This window comes from Silurus aristotelis (assembly GCF_946808225.1).
Source record: "Silurus aristotelis genome assembly, chromosome: 11".
Taxonomy (NCBI): Eukaryota; Metazoa; Chordata; class Actinopteri; order Siluriformes; family Siluridae; genus Silurus; species Silurus aristotelis.
This window is the reverse complement of record NC_139584.1, coordinates 17640630-17663502: the sequence shown is the minus strand read 5'-3', so window position 1 is coordinate 17663502 and position 22873 is coordinate 17640630. Positions and strand designations below refer to the sequence as shown.

The following is a 22873-nucleotide window of genomic DNA, read 5'->3' as shown; positions in this document are numbered from 1 at the left end:
GTGTAATTAATTTTAAAGCTTGAACTTGCCATTCCTTTCCTTTCTTTCTCTCATTTCTTCTTTTTCTTCCTCTTACTCCTTTTTCCTATTTTTTTTTTATTTTTATTTTCTTTTTGTTTGTTTGTGTAGTTAGTTTTATGTTGTGTTTGTCTCATTCATTAAATGCTGTATTTTTCATAAGTGATTGTCTCTGAGTGCCGCTCACAATCACATACTCTATTAACTGTACGGTATAAAGTAAAGGGAGGTTGCGTCTTACTCGGCCGGGGAGATACCTCCTTTATAGAATTAATAAAAGGTTATACTGTCTGTTCGGCGGACGAACAGACCAAATGAGTGTAACATTAATTTCATTACCATCAATTCAACTTAATTTAAATATTTAGAAGTAACTATAACCCGTTGTAATTGCTTATAAATATTATTTTTTCTTTGCGAGCTAAATTCGCTACATATAATGGTTGAGAATGCGTAGCAAACTTTTATTCAAACTATATACTCGTTTTATCTTTGTCATTGGTTTTTCCCTCTTCTCTCCCATTCGCTACATGTGTATGGTAATAATTTAGCTTCAACTATTTAATCAGGTAATCTAACAACGGCATATCCAAATAAATACACATCAGAAAGTTTTAAACACGATTTCGTATCTATAAGATTGGGCCTACAATAGGTCTCTTGATCAACGCATTTAAGGCAATCATGCATTGTCAAAACCATCTAGATCAGTAAAGTCTAGCAGATCACTCAACGCTACTACAGCTGAATGCAGCTGAGAAGAGGCTTAATGGTTAGGTTTTTTGTTGCTAAACGTGTGGTTTCATACCTTGTGCTATGTTGTCTAATGATTTGGAAAGATATGCAACAGGGCGATATCTGTAACCATGTTCCTGGGCCAGAGTCCCTGCAGACATACCACCACATTTGAGTACATTAAGGTAAAGAGGCTTAGTATCATTTGGAAGACCTAAAGCTTGAGCAGATTGTTTAGCCTTTTTGAGGGCAGTAAAACTTTGTCGTTTTATGAGTCCACAGAATGAGATGTGATAGAGGAGCTTTGTGTTCAATAGCACCATGCAAAACTTTATCATGATGTGCACAGTCTGGGATCCATGCTCGGCAGTAGTTTGTCAGTCTCAAGAAGCTCTGCATCTGTCTTGAAAACCTATTTACAAGCTGTACTCAGTCTGGTGATATCTTATGTTGGCCTTTTGAGATCACATGGCCCAGATATGAGACCTATCGCTTCACCCACTGTAGATCCTGGTGTAAAGCTTTAAATCCAGCCTGAGCCAGGACGTTGCAGACAACCACTGAAGCTTTGTGGCAGTCCTGCTCAGTCAGTCCTGTAACAAGGATGTCATCTGCATATTAAAGGATGCAGGTTGTTTCTGGCGGGTGTATATCGGCCAAAGTTCTGTGCACTACAGCGGAGAATACAGCTGGCGAGTCAACAAAGACCTGAGGAAAACGGATCCAGGTGAGTTGACCTCTCCTATAGGGAAAATGCAAAAAGCAGCTGTGTCTCAGTGGCCAAAGGGACACTAAAAAAGGCAGAATAAAGATCAATCACAGTAAAAAATCTTTGAGTTGCTGGTATAGAGTTAAGAATTGTAGCCACGTCGGGCACCAAAGGAATAACTATTTTATTAATCTCTTGTAAATATTGTGTTAGCTTCCAGCATTTTTATCTGCCTTTAAGGCTGGATTAATTGGTGGGTTATAAGGTGAATGTGTCTCGATCAAAACACCTTGTGACAATAAATTGTCAATAACTGGAGCAATGCCAGCATTCTTCTCTGCCCTTCACTATACAAACTTTTTGAACATCATATAGTTCTACTTTGGTTTCCGCCTGTGTTTGTCCAGCCTGACAGCACCCTACAAGAGCATGTTGATAGAAGTAAAAGACAGTGAAACATTGGTGAAAAAATCAGAATCTTTATTTTATGCATTATATCTCTTCCTAAAAGGTTCAAAGGCAAGTTTGGAATTATTGTAAAGCGCTAATAAAAATTTGTACCAGTCGGTGTCACAATAGGCAACAGGTGAGTTACAGGACAGGATATTAAATCTCTATCTACTCCCTAATAGATAAACTTCCCCTTTTACCTAGGACCTCCTTCATGAGTTTTGTGATGAGGCTGGAATGTACCCCTATCTTTTGAAGTGAAGAGCATAACGGGTTACTCGAACCTGGAGCAAAGTAGAAACCTCTAGCAGCATCTAAATCTCTAGGACAGTGTATCTAAATGTGACACCTTTTTCTTCCGGGTTCTCCCATTAGGGGTCGCCACAGTGGATCATTCATCTCCATACCCCCCTGTCCTTTACATCTGCCTCTTTCAACCCAACTACCTGCATGTCTTCCCTCACCACATCCATAAACCACCTCCTTGGCCTTCCTCTTTTCCTCCTTCCTGGTGGAATATACCCCATGTCCCTCCTCTGCACATGTAAAACCATCTCAATTAGTACTATAGGTGCCGCCGAAGTGGCAGCCTGTTGCAGCAGCTCCCTTTAAGATTTAATTTTAAAATGTATTTTATAGTGTTCCGGCACTTTGTGTCTTTTTTCTTTTTAAGTGTATGCGTGTGAAATTGGAAACTGCACAATGGACATTAACAAAGTCACAGAGTTTGCTCTACTTTTCCTGCTATTTTGGACTTTGTTCACAGTTGCGTCTGGAAACTCTGTTCACAGCTACGGTCCTATTGTTTACACCAGGGATCAGCTGTTAGCATTCCGCAACACGCCAACTGCTATACAACTACATTAAAAAAGGATATTCCCCGCGAGCTGAGAAGGAGACGACGGGGGAACCGAGCTATGTGTCGGACTAAAAGAAGACGTTACAGACCAACTCTCCCATCCATCATCATGGGAAATGTAAGATCTTTACCCAACAAGATAGACGAGCTAGAGGGAATTTCAGGAATGTAGCATCATGCTGTTCACAGAGTCATGGCTAACCAAGCTAACACCGGATACGACCGTGGCTCTGGATGGATTTGAACTACTGCACGCAGACAGAACAATGGAGAGTGGTAAGAAAAAGGGAGGCGGACTAGCAGTGTTTGTGAATAATAGATGGTGTAAACCTGGTCACATCACTATTAAAGAGCAGATCTGCTGTAAGGATATTGAGCTGTTAGCCGCTAGCATAATGCCGTACTATCTGCCCAGGGAATTCTTGCATGTTATCGCGATATCTGCGTATATTCCCCCCTCTGCTGACGGTGAATCGGCATTGGATGTCCTGCATTCTGTTGTTAACAGACTGTTAACACAGAGTCCAAATGCCCTTCTCATTATCTCTGGAGATTTTAATCATGCTCCATCCTCCACTCTGGCCACATTTACCCAGTATGTTTCCTACCACACCAGAGACAATAAAACACTAGATTTAATCTATGCAAACTCAAAGGAGGCTTATACATCAGCACCTCTCCCCCCATTGGGAAGATCGGCTCACAACCTGGTTCATCTCCTACCTGTGTACAAACCCCTGTGTACAAACCCCCTGCTGTACTCACTGTACACATACGACTGTGTGGCCACTTCCAACTTCACCACCATCATCAAGTTTGCTGACGAGACTGTTGTGGTGGGCTTGATCAACAACGACGAGACGGCCTACCTACAAGAGGTTAAAAACCTGGAGAGATGGTGCCAGGAGAACAACCTTCTGCTGACATTCAGGAAGTGATGCTACCTGTCAGAACCCTCTCAATGGTAAAAGTGTGACAGGACCAAGTCTGTCACACTAACGGGACCCCAGTGTAGAGAGTGGACAGTTTCTGGTACCTGGGTGTTCATATCAAACAGGACCTGTCTTGGTCCTGTCACACCAACACCCTGGTGAAGAAGGCCCGGCAGCGTTTGTACCATCTGAGACGCTTAAGGAACTTTAAAATACTCTCTCAAGTGCTAAAGACTTTTTACACTTGTACCATTGAGAGGGTTCTGACAGGTAGCATCACTTCCTGGTTTGGGAACAGAGCCATGCAGGACAGGCAAGCCCTCCAGAGGTTGGTGCGTTCAGCTGAAGAAAAGAGTCCATTGTTGGGATGGCTGAGGTCCTTCCTGGCTCTGTTCCGGCACCGCGTGCTGTAGATGTCCTGCAGGTTAGGGAGCTCGTGTGGATGGTACATAATTCTTCTCCCCATCCTATTTCCTCATGTTGGACAGTCGTACAAAGCATTTCACTGCAAGTCATTCTCTGTATGTATGTGTATGTGACAAATAAAATTTTGATTTGATTTGATTTTATCTTATCTTATCTCGCCTCTCTCACTTGTCTCCAAAACGTGAATCTAAATGTGACACAATTTCACTTAATAATGCAGAAATTATCTAAATAAGGATTAGTCCTGTGTCTGGAACTATTCTTATACATCCAATCTTTGGGATTTTTCTTCTGGCAATAGGTGAGAGATGTCATTACCAATCTTCTTTTACACAAAAAAAAAACACTTAACACTTGTAAGATGAAATTTTTACATTAATATTATAACTCTGTTTAATTATATGTATTTTGTTATAATCAGTGTATGTATGAAGTTTTTCTTTTCAAAGCTGAACTGCAATAATCCATGTATTAACCCAAGGCAATGTAGAGCGTGATCAAGGTTGCATGTCTGAACACAATGCTCTTGACTGGGCACTGTGCTCTCAGCTAAGCAAAACAGAGAAAGATAAAAGATTATCTTTGTACAGAATGGGAAAACATCTGTGTGCAAAGTGCGTCACTAGGGCGAAGTGAACTAAAACAGCGCGAGAAACAAATGATTAGTTTTATTATGGAGCAAACCAATCAGTATTATATTGCAAGGTCGTAATAAGAGAATTATTAATATTGTCCTAAACAGCGAGAGAAAACAATTGATTATATTGCAATGTCGTACTAATAATGTGGTCTCGAAGGTTGAATAACAGCATAAAAGCATGGTGAGAAGCGTTTATCGGCGCGCTTCTCAGTGCAGCATTGTCTGACTGATGAACGTCTGTTTGCTCTCTGCAGAGGGCAAATAAAGTTGTCTATTTTTATTCTCATGTCGACTCTCTGTCTCTTTTCTGATTAATAGGACTAGAAAGCAAATTTTGAAATACAATCTGGCGATGAGGATGGGATCGGCTAGCTGAGGATTCCTGGTGGAAGCAACAGACTGATCATCCCAAGACAAAATCGTCTTCTGGCTCCTGAACCCCAAAATTGGGTGGAGGGTTGCGCTCATCCGGGATCCTCGGCGACCCGATCCAACGAACTTGCACACGGTGCACATACTACAAAAATTCTAGGTGAGTGTTCCTTTTTCTCTCCTCAAAGCTAAAAGTAGATCAGGGACATATTCTCAAAAGGGTCAGGACTTAATCCAAAACAGGGGATTAAGTAAAGGGAAAAATAGGCTGATGACGATCAGTCGATGATACGTGGTGACCACGTGGAGAATTAATAGATCCACAGGGAGGGGAGAGATGGGGAACAGTCAACAGAAAACAGACAGAGACGGAGACTCAGGAGTGGATTTCACTTAAGGGTGTTATAAGATAATGACTAACAAACATGGGTCTTGGTGGCATGAGGATGTGAACGCCTTACAACAATTATATGGGTTTAAGGGGAAACTAGGCATGACGCCCATGACAGATGTAATGCAGAGATGGAAAGAACATAAGCTTAAAGGGAGAGATGATGTCCTAAATCATGAAAGACATGGTAGAATCTTACAGCTCTGGTTTAATGAAGCTGATAGACGATATAAGAAACAATTGTGTAAAGAAATGGCTCCTGTATCATCCACTGTTTCTACTTCTGTTTTTTCTGAGAGTGATAGATGCGTAAGGGACCGCAAAGGACAAGAGGATGACGATCGCTGTCCGGTCTCTCCCCGCTCTCCTCCTCCCCCTGCTCCTCAAATTGTCACCGCCGCACTCCCCTTACCACAATCACAGCCAGGACCTGGACCAGCTGAGGAAAGAAAAGAAACACAAGCTGCACCATCATATTCTGATCTATCGTCAATATCTACACTGCCTCTCCCACCGCCTCCATCTCCACGACTCCTTCAAGTAAAGGGTGAAGAAGCCCTAACTATGGATACAAGAGGAAAAGATAGAAGCAGAGGAAGATCCGCTGCACGAAAGAAAGACGGAGGCAGACACGGACCACAGATGGAAACCAGATCTTTGACCAGAAGACGCCAAGAATCAACATCTGAACATCGTTTGGTAAAAGACCGAACAAATATCAGACGACGGAAATCAAGGAGAAACCAAGATAGAGAGTGGGACTGGTATGATGAAACCGTTGATCCACACTCCGACGAAAAACACGACCCTGACACAGACACTGAATCAGAGAGTGAGAGTGAAGATGGATTTGTGCATACTCGTGCCCCGATGGTTGAAGTGACGGGTCCAGAAGGACCTATACTAGTCCACAGAGCATGGACCAACAATGACATTGTAGAAGCATCAAAACATCTCCCACCACTGGATGCAGGAGGGAAAGCGTTGGGAGACGCAATTCTCCTTTTCTGTAAAGAATTTCGTCCCACAATGTCCGAACTGACACGATTGATGAAATTGAAATTCGGACCAACCAAGATGGCTCGGATGGATAAAAAAATGGCCAGCAGACCACCATCCCCGAAAGTCTGACTGGGACCATGCAGACAATGCCCCATATAGACAGAAATTGACACAACTACAGGCAAATCTTGTTCAAGCGTTCCCCACGGTAGTAAATATTGAAAAGATCAGAAACACCAAACAAAAAGACGACGAAGATGTAGAGGATTTTCTGGCTCGTCTCAAAGAAACATTTGACGCTTGCAGTGGCATGACGCCATCTAAAGACCCACAAAACCCAGGCCCATACGAAGACTATTTAAAAACTATGTTTCTGGAAGGATTAAAACCAGACCTCTGTAGTTGTGTAAAAACCTCCTGTGTGGGGGTGGGGACTGCCAGCCTGGCCGAAGTAAAAAGACATGCCACACATCAACAAGGACTGATAAAAGCTTCTAGAAAACATAAATCTGATAAACAAAACAATGACTTCCAACTGGCCTTGATTAAAATGGCTGGGTTACAAACAAGGGGAAGAGGAAGAGGAAAAGACAGGCCACAAAGGTGGACTAAGTTACCTGGCGACCCTGAAGTGTGTTTCAACTGTGGACAAAAAGGTCACTGGAGAAGGAAATGTCCTAACCCACCCAGGCAAAAACCAAGACAAGGAGAAAAAGAGGAGGGGGACTGAGAGGAGGAGAGAGAGGAAGACGACGGTTTTCAGCGTTCGTCAGACTCAGATAAGTCCTTGTCTATTATTTCTTTTGCTTGCAATGAAGAAATGCTTACACTTTTGAAAGCTTTCCAACGTTTGCCTACAGTCAGTATCAGTATTGCAGGGACACACATTAGCTTGTTATTGGACACAGGGGCTACAAATTCCGTGATAATACGCGAACAGCTGCCACAACATGTAAAAGAAATAGATAAATGGGTTACATCACGTAGCGCAACAGGACACACAGTTAAAGAACCCTTTACTGAACTATTACCTTGTGTTTGGGATAATACTAAATTCAAACATAATTTCTTAATCACGGACACATGCCCATACAATTTGTTAGGAAGGGACTTACTATGTAAGTTAGGTGCTAGTTTACAATGCTCAGGGACGGGGGTTGAGGTCTGTTTGAGAATGTATCGTGATTCAGGATGTGATTTGTACATTTATGAATGGCTCACCCCTGAGACCGATGGTTTCTTCCCACTAACTGTAGCTGCACACCTAATGCCGCCAACACATTCCTTCATGTCACCAAACCACCTGCATTACACGGTACATGTATCACAGGGCCCAGACCACATTTTTTATTCTGATTGGACGAAAATGCAAATGGATGTACTCAACACTGATTGGTTATATTGGAATAATAAATTCTGTGCCTTGTCAGTAAACCTCACTAACGCACAAAGAGCATTATATATTCAGGATGCAGCACCACATATATCACTAGCAAAACCCGTTTCGCATGCATGGAAAGAATTGGGCCCTTTCGTACTCACATGCGAAAACGCTAGAGGGTGGGTGGGCACTGATTCACCCCCAATGGAGCGATCAGGCGATTTGCAGATTTACAGGCTGTTAATGACGCTGTACAGGCCCGTGCTCCTAATGTCCCTAATCCATATACTATCCTCTCCCAGGTGCCGGCATCTGCAAAATACTTCACAGTAGTTGATATTTCCAACGCTTTTTTCAGTGTCCCAGTCCATCCAGATTCTCAGTACTGGTCTGCGTTCAACTTTGACGGCAAGTCTTACACATTCACTCGCTTGTGTCAGGGGTATTGTGAAAGCCCCACTATTTACAATGATGCGTTGCGGGAAAATTTATCCTCACTCCTGCTGTCCGAGGGTGTGGCACTTTTGCAATATGTGGATGACCTCCTACTCTGTGCCCCAACCCGACAGGGGTGTCTTGATAGCACGATAATTCTTTTGAAATTCTTGGCCGACCAAGGCCACAAAGTCAATTTCTCAAAGGTCACAGTAGCAGCCACTCAGGTTTCATTTCTAGGCCATGTGCTTTCAGCAGAAGGGAAAACACTTTCCACTAAACGAATACAAGCCATCCAACAGGTGCCAAAACCAAAAAAAAGCCAAAAAAAAAAGTCACGAAAAAACAAATGATGTCTTTTTTTGGGAACGACCTCCTACTGTCGTACCTTTATTCCAAATTACGCTGAAATGGAAGCTCCACTCACTCAGTGCATTTATGGTACCCGTATGCTCGCATCTGATAAAGTCACATGGACTCCGGAGGCTAATGATTCATTTATAGCATTGAAAACCGCTTTGCAATGTACTCCAACTCTTGGCCTACCGAACCCAGATAAAACTTTCACTCAGACAGTTGATGAACGACAGGGCACCATGGTTTCAGTCCTTTTACAGGACCATGGAGGCAAACTGCGCCCAGTGGCATACTTCTCGTCAAAACTGGACGCAGTAGCTCAAGGTCTGCCTCCATGCCTTCGACTTCCTCTTTCCGTAACCGCACTAGACGATTCTGCTGACGATGTTCCTTTTAACTTCTTTGACCTATCCTCCTTGCAGGTTTTCGCTTCCGCCTCTGACAAACGACTCTGGCAAACCGCTGGTTGCACTCTGACCTCTAACATATGGCGCTCCCTTGACGGCCGCCCGTGCCTTCCCTCACATTTTATTGTAACGTTCTGTAAATTAACACGTGTCAACAGGGGGAATGATGGATACAGTTCGAAAAAATGGGTTCACAAAAGGGTTTACAGCAGCAGCACAGTACTACACAGCCCGATGTCAAAGCTGTCAAACAAATAACATATCACAGGGTCAGAGAGTACAGCAAGCAGGGCATCCCAGCCCGTCTAAACCATTTGAACATCTCATGGTCGATTACATCGAATTAACACCTTCTATGGGAAAGAAATACTGCATAGTCGCTGTAAACATGTTCTCAAAATGGGTAGAAGTACTCCCCACCGCTAAGGCAGACGCACAAGGGGTGGCAAAATTGCTACTAACAGAAATAATACCACGATGGGGAATCCCTGCAAAAAAAAACTACGTGGTCATCAAAGATTTCCGCCGACGCCATTGGAATCAGCGACGGTGGCAGGGCCCGTTCCAGGTGTTGCTGATAACACACACTGCAGTGAAAGTAGCAGAGAAGGTACCGTGGATTCACGCGCAGCACTGCGGAATTATCCCGGCGCCAACAGGGAAAGACGTATCCCCAGAGGACCAGGACATCCAGGACCTGAACATCTCCCACAACGGTGGCGTTGCCAAATAGCTCAACACAACAACGTGAGAGATCCTAGGTGGAATAGAGCGGAAACACTCTGTGCCACAGACGCATCTGTCTTGGCGGTAGTTTTCACTCGAGCACAAGGCGAATATCACGAACTACGCCCAGGGCAGATATACGGAGCAGGGCGAACCATCATCTACATATTGACACAACATCATCTACGGCCTTTGTTCTTGTGGAGACAAGGACTGCTTGTGTTTGAATCAATACAACCAGATTTGTGGGGGCGAATAAACAGGTGGCAATATGCGACTGCTATGTATCCCGGTAATTAGCATAGCTCTTATCTTTTTGGTGAGGGCAAAAGAACTAGCTCTAACAGAAGCAGAAGCGGGAATAACAATAGAATTTGTAGAAGGTCGCTCTGCAATATTTACCTGTGACCCCATAGGGGAAGCAGGACCACAATCCAATACTGAGGAATCTCGTTATGAATGGGGTACCGCTATGTACTTTTGCAAAGACCCTTGTAGTTGGAGCGACGTGTTAGGGGGAAATGCTGTAGCAATAAGGGCAGGTCTCCAACTCACTAACGAAATGAAACAACTATCGACTGTTACTACGAAATTAGAAAACGGGAAAGTCAAAATAACAGTAAGCTTCCATAATGTCACAAAGGAAGACGAGGGTCGTTATTATTGTGGTTGGTGGACTAGCGGTGCAGACACATTACAATCAATCCAGATAAATGTTTTGACCCCGACCACTCAAACATTAACGGACATGTTTGCTGAAAGAACAATAGAGGAACAAGAACAGGCATGGTTTGAGAAAACACTACTATTACCTGCAGAGGATATAGTACATGCCTGTTTACGATGCGAGGGAAATCGCACATGCATGCTCTCAGTATTACAAAAACAAGCCTTAGGAATAGATCAAGAATGTTGGTGGTGTCAAGAACTTAGTCGATTAATGAAGGCTGCCCCTTTGAAACGATCTCAGGAAAACGAATTAGCAGGATATATTCCATGTGCCATGCACAAATTGTTACGACTTGCAAATGCTATAGCAAAGAATGTCACCTTAGAGAAGAACAACACGTGCCCATCTACTACCCATAGCTCACACCCAATGGCCAATTATAGTACCCATAAGGTAGAGCGAAAATGGCACGTAAGACCAGAAGTGGCTGAAACATGTATTTGTTAAAACTCCCCTGATAGGCAGAACTTAAGCGAAGATACTATCGAAGTAGGTTGGTTTACCTGTCATACAACCATTCAAATGAATAACATTTCTTGTATAGGTCCCAACGGCCAGAACTACACCTGCCTATTCGACAAGAACGATATGATGGACTCCACTGCAGCCTCAGTGTGGGTGTGCGGTCAAAACGCCTATCACTCCCTCCGTGAAAATTTTGCAGGGAGCTGTTACCCGGCGTTGTTAAGTGTAGGCACAACTGTATATGTAGAAGCAGTTATTCAAATTAGGTTGGTTTTAGATATGTTAACTGCAGAGAAAGGTGGGGTATGCAAAATGTTGGGAACATCCTGTTGTTTCAGCTTGCCGGACGTTTCAGCAAATGTATCAGATTTATTACAACATATGAAATCCGCAATAGCCACACCACATGACATGTCCTCCTCTTGGGACGCCTGGTTACAAGGATTATCGGGGTGGGCTTATTGGGCCATAACAACTGGGGCTCCAGTTGTTATTATTTTATTGTTGTTGGTTTTCATTTTTCCATGTATAATGCCTTGCATTACTACGGCGGTACGGGCGTGCATATCATCATCTGTAAGTAGCCGCTTATTAGCCTTTACTCTAACTGAACCAAGTGACCACACTCAGGTTATCATAGAAGATGATAGCTCAATGCAGCCTCAGTGTGGGTGTGCGGTCAAAACGCCTATCACTCCCTCCCGGAAAACTTTGCAGGGAGCTGTTACCCGGCGTTGTTAAGTGTAGGCACAACTGTATATGTAGCACAGGACCTGTCAACTGAAGAAAAATGGGTAAAGCGTGACTTGTCAACTATGCCTAAATTTTACCAAGGTACTAAACTATGGGACCCCTTGACTAGCCATGGGGCGATGACAGGGTGGTCATTAGTCTTGGGAGGGGGCACCGCAGCAGCCCTAATAAAGATAAATAGACTGGCAAGTGTTAAGGTTGGCCAACGAAACAGAGGAAGCGCTATTTGAGATATCAGCAGAACTACATACAATCAGAGAAGCAGTTATTCAAATTAGGTTGGTTTTAGATATGTTAACTGCAGAGAAAGGTGGGGTATGCAAAATGTTGGGAACATCCTGTTGTTTCAGCTTGCCGGACGTTTCAGCAAATGTATCAGATTTATTACAACATATGAAATCCGCAATAGCCACACCACATGACATGTCCTCCTCTTGGGACGCCTGGTTACAAGGATTATCGGGGTGGGCTTATTGGGCCATAACAACTGGGGCTCCAGTTGTTATTATTTTATTGTTGTTGGTTTTCATTTTTCCATGTATAATGCCTTGCATTACTACGGCGGTACGGGCGTGCATATCATCATCTGTAAGTACCCGCTTATTAGCCTTTACTCTAACTGAACCAAGTGACCACACTCAGGTTATCATAGAAGATGATAGCAAGGAGGATGATTATGCGTAAAACGGAACTTATGGAATGAAAGAAATAGGGAAAATCTTAAACAGAAGACCTATATTCTTGATGTGATAAATAAGTGTTTTATATTATAAGGTTTGGTTGTCATAAAATGACAAAGGGGTGAATTGTAAGATGAAATTTTTACATTAATATTATAATTCTGTTTAATTATATGTATTTTGTTATAATCAGTGTATTGTATGAAGTTTTTCTTTTCAAAGCTGAACTGCAATAATCCATGTATTAACCCAAGGCAATGTAGAGCGTGATCAAGGTTGCATGTCTGAACACAATTAACCGGGCACTGTGCTCTCAGCTAAGCAAAACAGAGAAAGATAAAAGATTATCTTTGTACTGAATGGGAAAACATCTGTGTGCAAAGTGCGTCACTAGGGCGAAGTGAACTAAAACAGCGCGAGAAACAAATGATTAGTTTTATTATGGAGCAAACCAATTAGTATTATATTGCAAGGTCGTAACAAAAGAATTAATAATATTGTCTTAAACAGCGAGAGAAAACAATTGATTATATTGCAATGTCGTAATAATAATGTGGTCTCGAAGGTTGAATAACAGCATAAAAGCATGGTGAGAAGCGTTTATCGGCGCGCTTCTTGGTGCAGCATTGTCTGACTGATGAACATCTGTTTGCTCTATGCAGAGGGCAAATAAAGTTGTCTATTTTTATTCTCATGTCGACTCTCTGTCTCTTTTCTGATTAATAGGACTAGAAAGCAAATTTTGAACTACACACTTAGACAATACAGCTATGCTAGACACCAGGGTGATCGTAGTCTTCAAACAAAAAAGTAATACCGTCTCTCCATTCGGATCACAAATGTAAGTTAGGAGAAAAAGTAGACTATAAAGCCAAAACAAAATTTTTGTCCAAATTTTAGTCCAAAGTATTTCACTCCTGACACCAAAACCTTTTATCATGCCCAAACAAAACTTAATTTTTGGACAGGTTTTCAATACAATCTAGGATGCACGTCGTGACTTTTCTGATCAGGGAAGAATCACACAGCACATGTACCTGTAAATCAATTTCAATTATCAATTTAAATCAGCCATACAGACAAATACCACCTAACCAGTACCAAGAGGTTAGAGAGCACATGCGTGGGACTTGTTGAAAACAACATCTACACCTGATTTTCTTCTGCCTTATTGGATGTTCTGGAGAATTAAAAAGCATTAAATTCTTGTCCAGGTTTAATTTTCACCTACCCCTGTGGCAGAACCAAGTTTTGGAAAAAGCAAACGTAGTCCTAACCTTTTAGTTTCCTTCTATATGAAATGTAATATATAACACATATGTCCATATATCGCAAGTGGTACTGTCATATATGCTAAATATAAGACAATATATTGCTATCACATATATACATATCTCTAGATATATGCTGATAAGTTTATAGCATATATTGTCCATATTAAATAACTATATTGACATTAATACTATGTTATACTATATATAATACTATATTATTGATTCTTATATTACATTGTACGTTATAGCCATATAGTGGGGCAAAAAAGTATTTAGTCAACCACCAATTGTGCAAATTCTCCCACTTAGAAAGATGAGAGAGACCTGTAATTTTCATCATAGGTACACTTTAACTATAAGACACAAAATGATAAAAAAACAAAAAAAAAACAGAAAATTACATTGTCTGATTTATGAAGAATTTATTAGCAAATTATGGTGGAAAAAAAAGTATTTGGTCACCTACAAAAAAGCAAGATTTCTGGCTCTCACAGACCTGTAACTTCTTTAAGAGGCTCCTCTGTCCTCCACTTGTTACCTGTATTAATGGCACTTGTTTGAACTCGTTATCAGTATAAAAGACACCTGTCCACAACCTCAAACAGTCAGACTCCAAACTCCACTATGGCCATGACCAAAGAGCTGTCAAAAGACACCAGAAACTAAAGTGTAGACCTGCACCAGGCTGGGAAGACTGAATCTGCAACAGGTAACCACCTTGGTGTGAAGAAATCAACTGTGTGAGCAATTATTAGAAAATGGAAGACATACATAGACCACTGATAATCTCTATCGATCTGGGGCTCCGTGGGGTCAAAATGATCACAAGAACGGTGAGCAAAAATCCCAGAACCACACAGGGGGACCTAGTGAATGACCTGCAGAGAGCTGAGACCAAAGTAACAAAGGCTACCATCAGTAACGCACTACGCCACCAGGGACTCAAATCCAAACTACCAGCAACAGTGTGTAAAATCTCTGTGGAGACTTACAGAAAACGTTTGATCTCTGTCATTGCCAACAAAGGGTATATAACAAAGTATTAAGATAAATTTTTGTTATTGACCAAATACTTATTTTCCACCATAATTTGTTTACTGTTCTCCTTATATGTTTTGCTTTCCTAGCGTGGAATATAAATCAACAGCAAGCCAAACTCTGTTCAAGAGCCAGGAAACGAGCACCTTGCTCCTTTATCAGTCCCATGTGCGGTTTACACAAACAAACTCAGCGGCCATTGAACCGAGTAAACCTGTAAATGAAAGGAAAGAAATGTATAGAAAATCAATAATGAAAAATAATAAATGTATCAGTGTTATCAGCAAACCGTATACAGATTAATCACTAACTCAAAAGAAAGTTAGAAACATCCTTAATGCAGCAAAGTGATGCTAATTGGCAATAACAAAAACATATCTGGTCCTATCACATTTAACTAAACAGATTAATTATTAAATAAACCTACAGACAATGCTTTCGATAGGATTCAGAAGAAGGATCAATTAATACGTGACATGCCATGCACTTGCTACGCCATGTGTTCGTTGCTTCCTATGTCCTATTACCTGGCTCACGGTAACACAAAATAAGAGTCCTCAGATTAAGACTTGCACAGTAGTGGCAGGCAAAAATGAAACTTATATAGAACATTAAAGGTACATGAAAAATATAATATTAATAAATTTAAATACACATTAGAAATGCACACAGCCTCTAACAGAGGCAGAACACTCCCCGCCTGGCATTATTAATGCCATTATAACAGTTCGTGGTTAATCTACTTAGTCTTCCTTGGCTAGCAGTAAGATCACATCAGAAATGGGCCTTAAGAATAATTTCACATTACCACCTGAGGTTGTCCTAACCTCCACTTTGCGAACCTTCCCGTCATTGCTTGGAAAGACAGATGTGATTAACCCCAAAGGCCAGTCGTTCCTTGGTAACTGAATTTGCTTTAACAGCACAATATCTCCAGGATGCAGATTTTGGTGAATCTCATGCCATTTGCGTCAAGGTTGGAGTGTACTGATGTATTCTTTTCTCCATCGGCTCCAGAATTCGTTAGCCAATGCCTGCACTCGCTTCCACTGACATTTCAAGAGGTCTTTTTCAGTGTAGCTCTCTAATGGAACAGGTACTCCAGGTTTCTGGGTTAAGAGTGTTGCTGGAGTGAGTATGCATGGGGAATACGGATCTACCGAGACAGGAACCAAAGGTCCAGCATTTATGATTGCGGACACCTCTGCCATCAGAGTGCAAAGTACCTCATGAGTTAAGTGAGTGTGTTTCTTCTGCAACAGCATACCATCTAGAATCCTGCGGGTTACACCAATCATGCGTTCCCATGCTCCACCCATGTGGGAAGCGTGTGGAGGATTAAATTCCCAAGTACAGCTGTTCTCATGGAGGTATTTCAGAAGATTTGTCTGTTTTTCTTTTGCTGGTTGCATGCCCAGTTCTTGACTTGCTCCAATAAAGTTGGTCCCCCTGTCTGATCTAAGCTGTTTTGCTGGTCCCCTCACAGCAAAAACCTTCGCAGCGCATTGATGCAACTGGCAGTGTTCATAGACTCTATGACCTCTATGTGTACTGCTCGTGTACTCATACATGTGAAGAGTATAGCCCACCTTTTATTTTCTACTACACCGCCTCTGGTGCGTCGAGTGACCACTGTCCATGGACCAAAAACATCTAACCCTACGTATGTGAATGGAGGAGATGTACTGAGGCACTCAGGAGGAAGATCTGCCATCTTTTGAACTTCCTGCTTTCCTCTGAGTCTGCGGCATAGAACACAACAATGAAAGATAGAGTTTATCAGTCTTTTCCCCCCAACAATCCACAAGCCAGCCAGTCGGATTGCTTCTTCTGTGAACTTTCTCCCTTGATGGTACACTTTAGAGTGGTAATATCTCACCAACAGCTTAGCAACATGACATTGCTTTGGGAGGATGACTGGATTCTTTACCTCTGACTCGACCGGAGCATGTTTCAAGCGTCCTCCAACCCTCAAAAGACCGTCATCAATGTAGGGGTCAATATTCCATAGTGCACTTGAATGTGAAACTTGTTCATTTCTCTGCAGTGCAGTATATTCCTCTGGATATAGTACTTTCTGCGTGTGCAGAAGTATTAGTCTCTTTGCTGCTGTCTGCTCTTCAGGTGTGCGTATGTTACTGCACTGATACCATCCTTTACATGCATGTGATGTGCTGAGGGAACTTGTCTTGTGAGAACGTGCCTGATGAATCAGAAAAGAAATTGCTCTCTGCAGAGATTCCCAGGTAGAAAAGTGTTGAAACCGTTCTGAAAATAGACTTCCTCCAACTCGAGTGATGAAGCTGGTTATACAAGGTCTGACTTCTGCGTCTGTTTCCGGATTAACCAGTTCGAAGGACTCACACTGCTGCTCTTGGGGCGGATGGTAGAGGAACTTGGGTCCTTTAAACCATATGGTGTCATTCAGCTTTGATGGAACTACTGATCTTGTTGCCAGGTCAGCTGGATTCTGAACTGTAGGCACATACCTCCACTGCTCTGGAAAATTCGACTGACGTATACGCTGAACCCAGTTGTGCACATAAACAAAGAAGCGTCTGGACTGATTGTAAATATATCCTAGGACCACTTTGCTGTCACAATAGAATTTCACTGCATTCGGCTTGTGGTCTAGCTCATCAAGAATGTGTTCAGCCAGCTCTACAGCCAGCACTGCGCCGCAAAGCTCCAGGCGAGGGATTGAAGGCTCAGGATGAGGTGACAGCTTTGCTTTGTCCATCACAAATCCCACTTTGATCTCACCTTCATCGTTCAGAGCTCTGAGGTACGCTACTGCCCCTATAGCCCAGTTAGAGGCATCTGAAAAGACACACAACTCCGTGTATGAAGTGTTCGAAAGCGAATGGTGCAAGTATGTGCGTGAGATGTGAAGGTTACTTAGATTTTGAAGTGAGGTTTTCCATTCCTCCCACATGTTTCTCTTCCCCTCAGGAAGAACAGCGTCCCAATCTTGTACCTCTTTAGCCAGCTCACGTACTAGCGCTCTGCCCCTGATAGTCACTGGTGCCACGAAGCCCAAAGGGTCAAAGAGGCTATTTACAACAGAGAGTACTCCACGATGAGTGTAGGGCTGGTTGTTTGGCGCAACTCTGAAGGTGAAAGTGTCTGTTTTTATATCCCAATACAAACCTAGGCTTCTCTGTGCAGGCCAACTCTTATTTCCAAAATGTAGATCTTGGAGACCAGAAGCAAGATCTTCCAGTGGGAAGGCTTGCATGACTTTGATACTATTTGACACTATCTTGTGGAGCTTAGTATTTGACTTGGAAAGCAATTCCTGAGTGCGCTTGAGCAGGTCGATTGCTTCGGCTTCTGTTGGAAAGGACATGAGGCCGTCATCCACATAATGCCTGTTAACAAAGTGTGAAGTGTCAGTTCCATACTGTTGTTCACCTTGCTGTGCAGCCAACTGTAGGCCATATATAGCCACTGACGGAGAAGGGCTGTTTCCGAAAACATGTACCCTCATACGGTAGTCTACCAACTCCTTGCTCAAGTCGCTGTCGCTGTACCAGAGGAATCTCAAATAGTTTCTATGTTCCTCTTTCACCAGGAATCCATAGAACATTTGTTGGATATCCGCCATAATTGCAATGCGATCTTTCCTGAACCGTATTAGCACACCTAACAGCAGGTTGTTTAAGTCAGGGCCTGAGAGGAGCACATTGTTCAAAGAAATACCTTGGTGCTGTGCGCTGGAATCAAATACCACCCGTATTTTTCCTTGTTTTTGAGGCTGATACACGCCGAAGATGGGTAAATACCAGCATTCTTCATCCTCGTCTATAGGTGGTGCTCTTTCTGCATGGTGGTTCTGGAAAAGTTCCTCCATGAAGGCAGAAAACTGTTCTTTCATCTCAAAGTTTTTACTTAGCGTGCGCCGCTAAGAATTGAGGCGAGACAAAGCTTGTTCCCGATTATTTGGGAGTAATGGCCCGGGTGACCTGAATGGCAAAGGAGCAACCCAGCTTTTCTGTTCATTTTGGTAGAACTCTGCTTGCATGATCTTTAAAAATGTCTCATCCTCGGAGGACATGGCATGTTTATCATTTTTAGTTCTGTCAAACACCTTCAACCCAAGTTTGTCTTCTGCTTGCACCTCATGAGCAGCGTTACTTAAATTATAAGGAAAAACAACAGACTTATGCTCCCCTCCATGGCACAATTTCTCCTTTACATTGATGTGGCTCTGGCATGGAGTGAGAAGTGATTGGCGGCTATTGTCCAGGATGTTAGTTTTTAAGACACTCACCCTCAGCTTATGAGCTCTGTCAATGCAGACATCACCTACTATCACCCAGCCTAAGTCTAACCTTTGTGCAAAAGGTGCATTGTGAGGCCCGTTGATTTGTTGTCTCACCTTGTGTACTCGGATTTTGTCTCTTCCCAGCAATACTAAGATCTGAGCATCAGGATCTAGCTTAGGGATAAACTGTGCCACAGATTTCAAATGTGGATGAGCAAGAGCGACTTCCGGAGTGGGTATTTCAGATCTGTTACTCATTATCTCATTACACTCAATCAGTGTTGGCAGATCAAGACATGTCTTACCATTCAAGGTCTCTACTTGGAAGCCAATCGCTTTTCTTCCAAACGTTTCCATGGAACCAGAATGTTCTCAACAAATACGGAGAGGGGTCACTTTGGATCCCAAAGAGTCGAAAGAATTCTGCTTTGGCCAGTGAGCGGGTTGCTCTGATCGTCAATGATGGCATACATCTTGATGGCTCGTTCCGGTTGCTCTCGAGGAAATACACGCACCAAGCACATTTTTGCACAGGATCGCATTGGAGCACTTTCTCCACAAACTTCTGTACATCTTGAGGTTATCTCAGGTGTAGTGACATACTGTTGTTCTGTGTCTGGTTCTTGCATTGAAGGTGGGAAGAGAGGTGCGGCCATGCCTGGATGCATGACTGTACAATGTCTATCTGAATCACACTCAGCACATTTGAGGATTGCGAAACATTCTCTGGCAGCATGATTGGGAGAGCAACACCTGAAACACCTCTTATGTTCTTTCAGGAGGTTCTTGCGCTCCAACAACAACCTTTTTCTGAAGGCTCTACATTTCCACAGAGATTGTGATTTGTTGTGAAACGGGCAGTGCTTCGTCCAGTCTCTCTTAACAGTCTCGTTCAAGCTAACTGGATCAGACACATCATTTTTAGAAACATCTGTCTTATGCACCGACACAGGGGTTCTGCTTGCGCCGTGTTTATAGAAGGGTCTTTCTTTTCACACACCTGCGTCGCTACTGTTTGAAAGCTTAAAACTAGGATCATTCCTTGCTTTAACTTCACTGCAAATAAAATGAGTGAAGAACGAGAATTGAGGGAAACAGACCTTTCTTTCTTCCTTGAAGCGTGAGCCAGCAAACAGCCATTTTTCCTGTAAATTCGCTGGTAACTTCTCCACTATAGGATTAATACCACGAGGGGTATCAAGGTACGGCAATCCAGGTAAATATGCATCTTCTTTTGCTGCAAGTACTTCCATTAGCAGGTCTGCAAGCTCCCTGAGTTTCAAATTGTCCCTCGGATGTAGACGTGGAAAATTGTCCAGGCGCCTAAATAAGGCACTTTCAATCACTTCCGGGGTGGCATAGCATTCCTGCAGTCTCATCCAAGACAGCCGTAGAGCAGCTTCTGAGTTTGTAACATACACTGCTCGAATCCTCCTCACATGATCCGACGATTCCTTCCCCAGCCACTTAACCAACAGATCTAACTCTTCACTAGCTGAGAGCTGCAGGTCTTGTGTGGCATCAACAAATGAAGACTTCCAGGCTCTGAATTTTCTGGATTATCATCAAACTTGGTGAGCCCAGTGGTGACTAGCTCTCTACGAGCTATGAATTTAGCAAAGTCTAACATATGTGTGGCTTGGCTTTGAGATTAATGCTGTGTATCTGAACGGACTGCATGCATATTTGTTGCAGGATCTTGAGGGGATGACTTAAATGCAGAAGTTGGGATGGAATGAGGCATATTGTATGGAGCTTCTAGAAATCTTGTGCTCTGTAGGCATTCTGTATCGCTCAACCTGCTCCGCTCCTGAACTGTATCTGTGACGCCATCATATGCAGCACCCTTGCTCTGAGGTTTATCGATCAAGCGTGGGGTCAATTCTTGTGCACAGGCTAATGAAGAGACATTCAGGGGTAGTGTAGAAGGTTCGGAGCTCATCTGAGTCTGATGTTTTACATAGTCCTTTGTTCTCAATGAAACCACATGTGATGATATTGTGCTTTTTTCACTGCGATTGTCATTCCATTCCATTGCTGCCACTGCTGTCTCTAAAACTTCTGCTTCTGCCAGAGCAGCTGCAGCTTCCTTTTCTAGTTCTAATGCTTCCAGTCTTGCTTCTACTGTAGCTCTTTCCTGATCTAGCCTTGCTTTTTCCGTTTTCATTTCAAGCTGCCTTTTTGAGAACGTCATCTTGGTACGTGCAGCTTCCGCTGAGGCTCTAGCTTTTGCAGCAGCACTAGCAACTGAAGACTTGGAGGAAGATAGCGAGCATTTTGAACTAACCTCTGAAAATGCCTTTTCTTTTCCTCTTTCCCTTTCAGCTTCCATGTTTGATCCCGTGCATTCCTCTTGCACCTGCTGATCCATTGTCTTTTTACTTTACTGTTCTCCTTATATGTTTTGCTTTCCTAGCGTGGAATATAAATCAACAGCAAGCCAAACTCTGTTCAAGAGCCAGGAAACGAGCACCTTGCTCCTTTATTAGTCCCATGTGCGGTTTACACAAACAAACTCAGCGGCCATTGAACCGAGTAAAACTGTAAATGAAATGAAAGGAAAGAAATGTATAGAAAATCAAGAATGAAAATAATAAACTTATCAGTGTTATCAGCAAACCGTATACAGATTAATCACTAACTCAAAAGAAAGTTAGAAACATCCTTAATGCAGCAAAGTGATGCTAATTGGCAATAACAAAAACATATCTGTTCCTATCACATTTAACTAAACAGATTAATTATTAAATAAACTTACAGACAATGCTTTCGATAGGATTCAGAAGAAGGATCAATTAATATGTGACATGCCATGCACTTGCTGCGCCATGTGTTCGTTGCTTCATATTTCCTATTACCTGGCTCACGGTAACACAAAATAAGAGTCCTCAGATTAAGACTTGCACAGTAGTGGCAGGCAAAAATGAAACTTATATAGAACATTAAAGGTTAATGAAAAATAGAATAGTAATAAATTTAAATACACATTAGAAATGCACACAGCCTCTAACAGAGGCAGAACAATTTGCAAATAAATTCTTTGATCAGAACTTGAACAATTGGTGGCTGACTAAATACTTTTTTGCCCCACTGTATATGTCCCCGATATATGTTTAGCTGATATATGCCAATTTATTTAAACAACATAAGAATGTAAAATTTTCATATGTATGTTTTCCGTATTAATTAATTCCTTGTGTTTTTCTTATTTGAACAGCTTGAACTTTTAAAAAGTCTTCACAATCCACATTTCATTTTAATTTCTATCCCGTTTTAGAATGAGCACAAAGTTTAATAAATAAAATTACATTATTTATTTTACCTTACCTTACTCTTAAATGTGAAGTCAATTCAAGTAGGCATTATTGTCATTTCAACCATATACAGTGCAGTACACAGGACCCCAGGACCAAGGTGCTACAGCAAACAACAAGAATTTACAAAAGGGAACACAAGAACACATAACTCGAAACTAACAAAACAAAGTGCACATGTGCAACATTTAGTGCAAAAGGGAAGGGGGTAGGGGGGACAATTGACAACATGAGAAAAGGGGAGAACAGTAACACAGTGGTCCCAACCACATTATTTACAGTACAGAAATAATAATAATAATAATAATAATATGTTTAATTTATATAGCGCCTTTCCCAAGCTCAAGGACGCTTTACAAAGTACAATATTTCAAGACAGATGAAATATAGTGAACATAGATATACATATTCATCGGACATTTGCCCAGAACGAAGGATCACATGCAGCTGCGTGAGATAATAACAGAAGACAACACAAACACAAAAACATACAGTACAAGAGATAGAACTCT

General features: G+C 42.2%; 1 protein-coding gene across 3 annotated transcripts; it reads right to left on the bottom strand.

The window, feature by feature from the left end:
* Positions 1–14833: 14833 nt before the first annotated feature.
* tas2r200.1 (taste receptor, type 2, member 200, tandem duplicate 1) lies at positions 14834–22039 on the bottom strand. Of its 3 annotated transcripts, none has more exons than XR_014535693.1 (2): positions 15208–22039; positions 14834–14994 (listed from the first exon to the last, which is right to left on the bottom strand). XR_014535693.1 is itself a non-coding variant. In XM_083554457.1 (2 exons), the coding sequence occupies exon 2, from the start codon at positions 18655–18657 to the stop codon at positions 16261–16263; it is 2397 nt and encodes a 798-aa protein (XP_083410583.1). In that variant the 5' UTR covers positions 18658–21588; positions 21806–22039; the 3' UTR covers positions 14834–16260. The 3 variants fall into 3 exon arrangements, 2 of the variants coding, with proteins under 2 accessions (XP_083410583.1, XP_083410584.1); XM_083554457.1 differs by having other exon boundaries at positions 14834–21588; positions 21806–22039; XM_083554458.1 differs by having other exon boundaries at positions 14834–21459; positions 21806–22039.
* Positions 22040–22873: the final 834 nt, after the last annotated feature.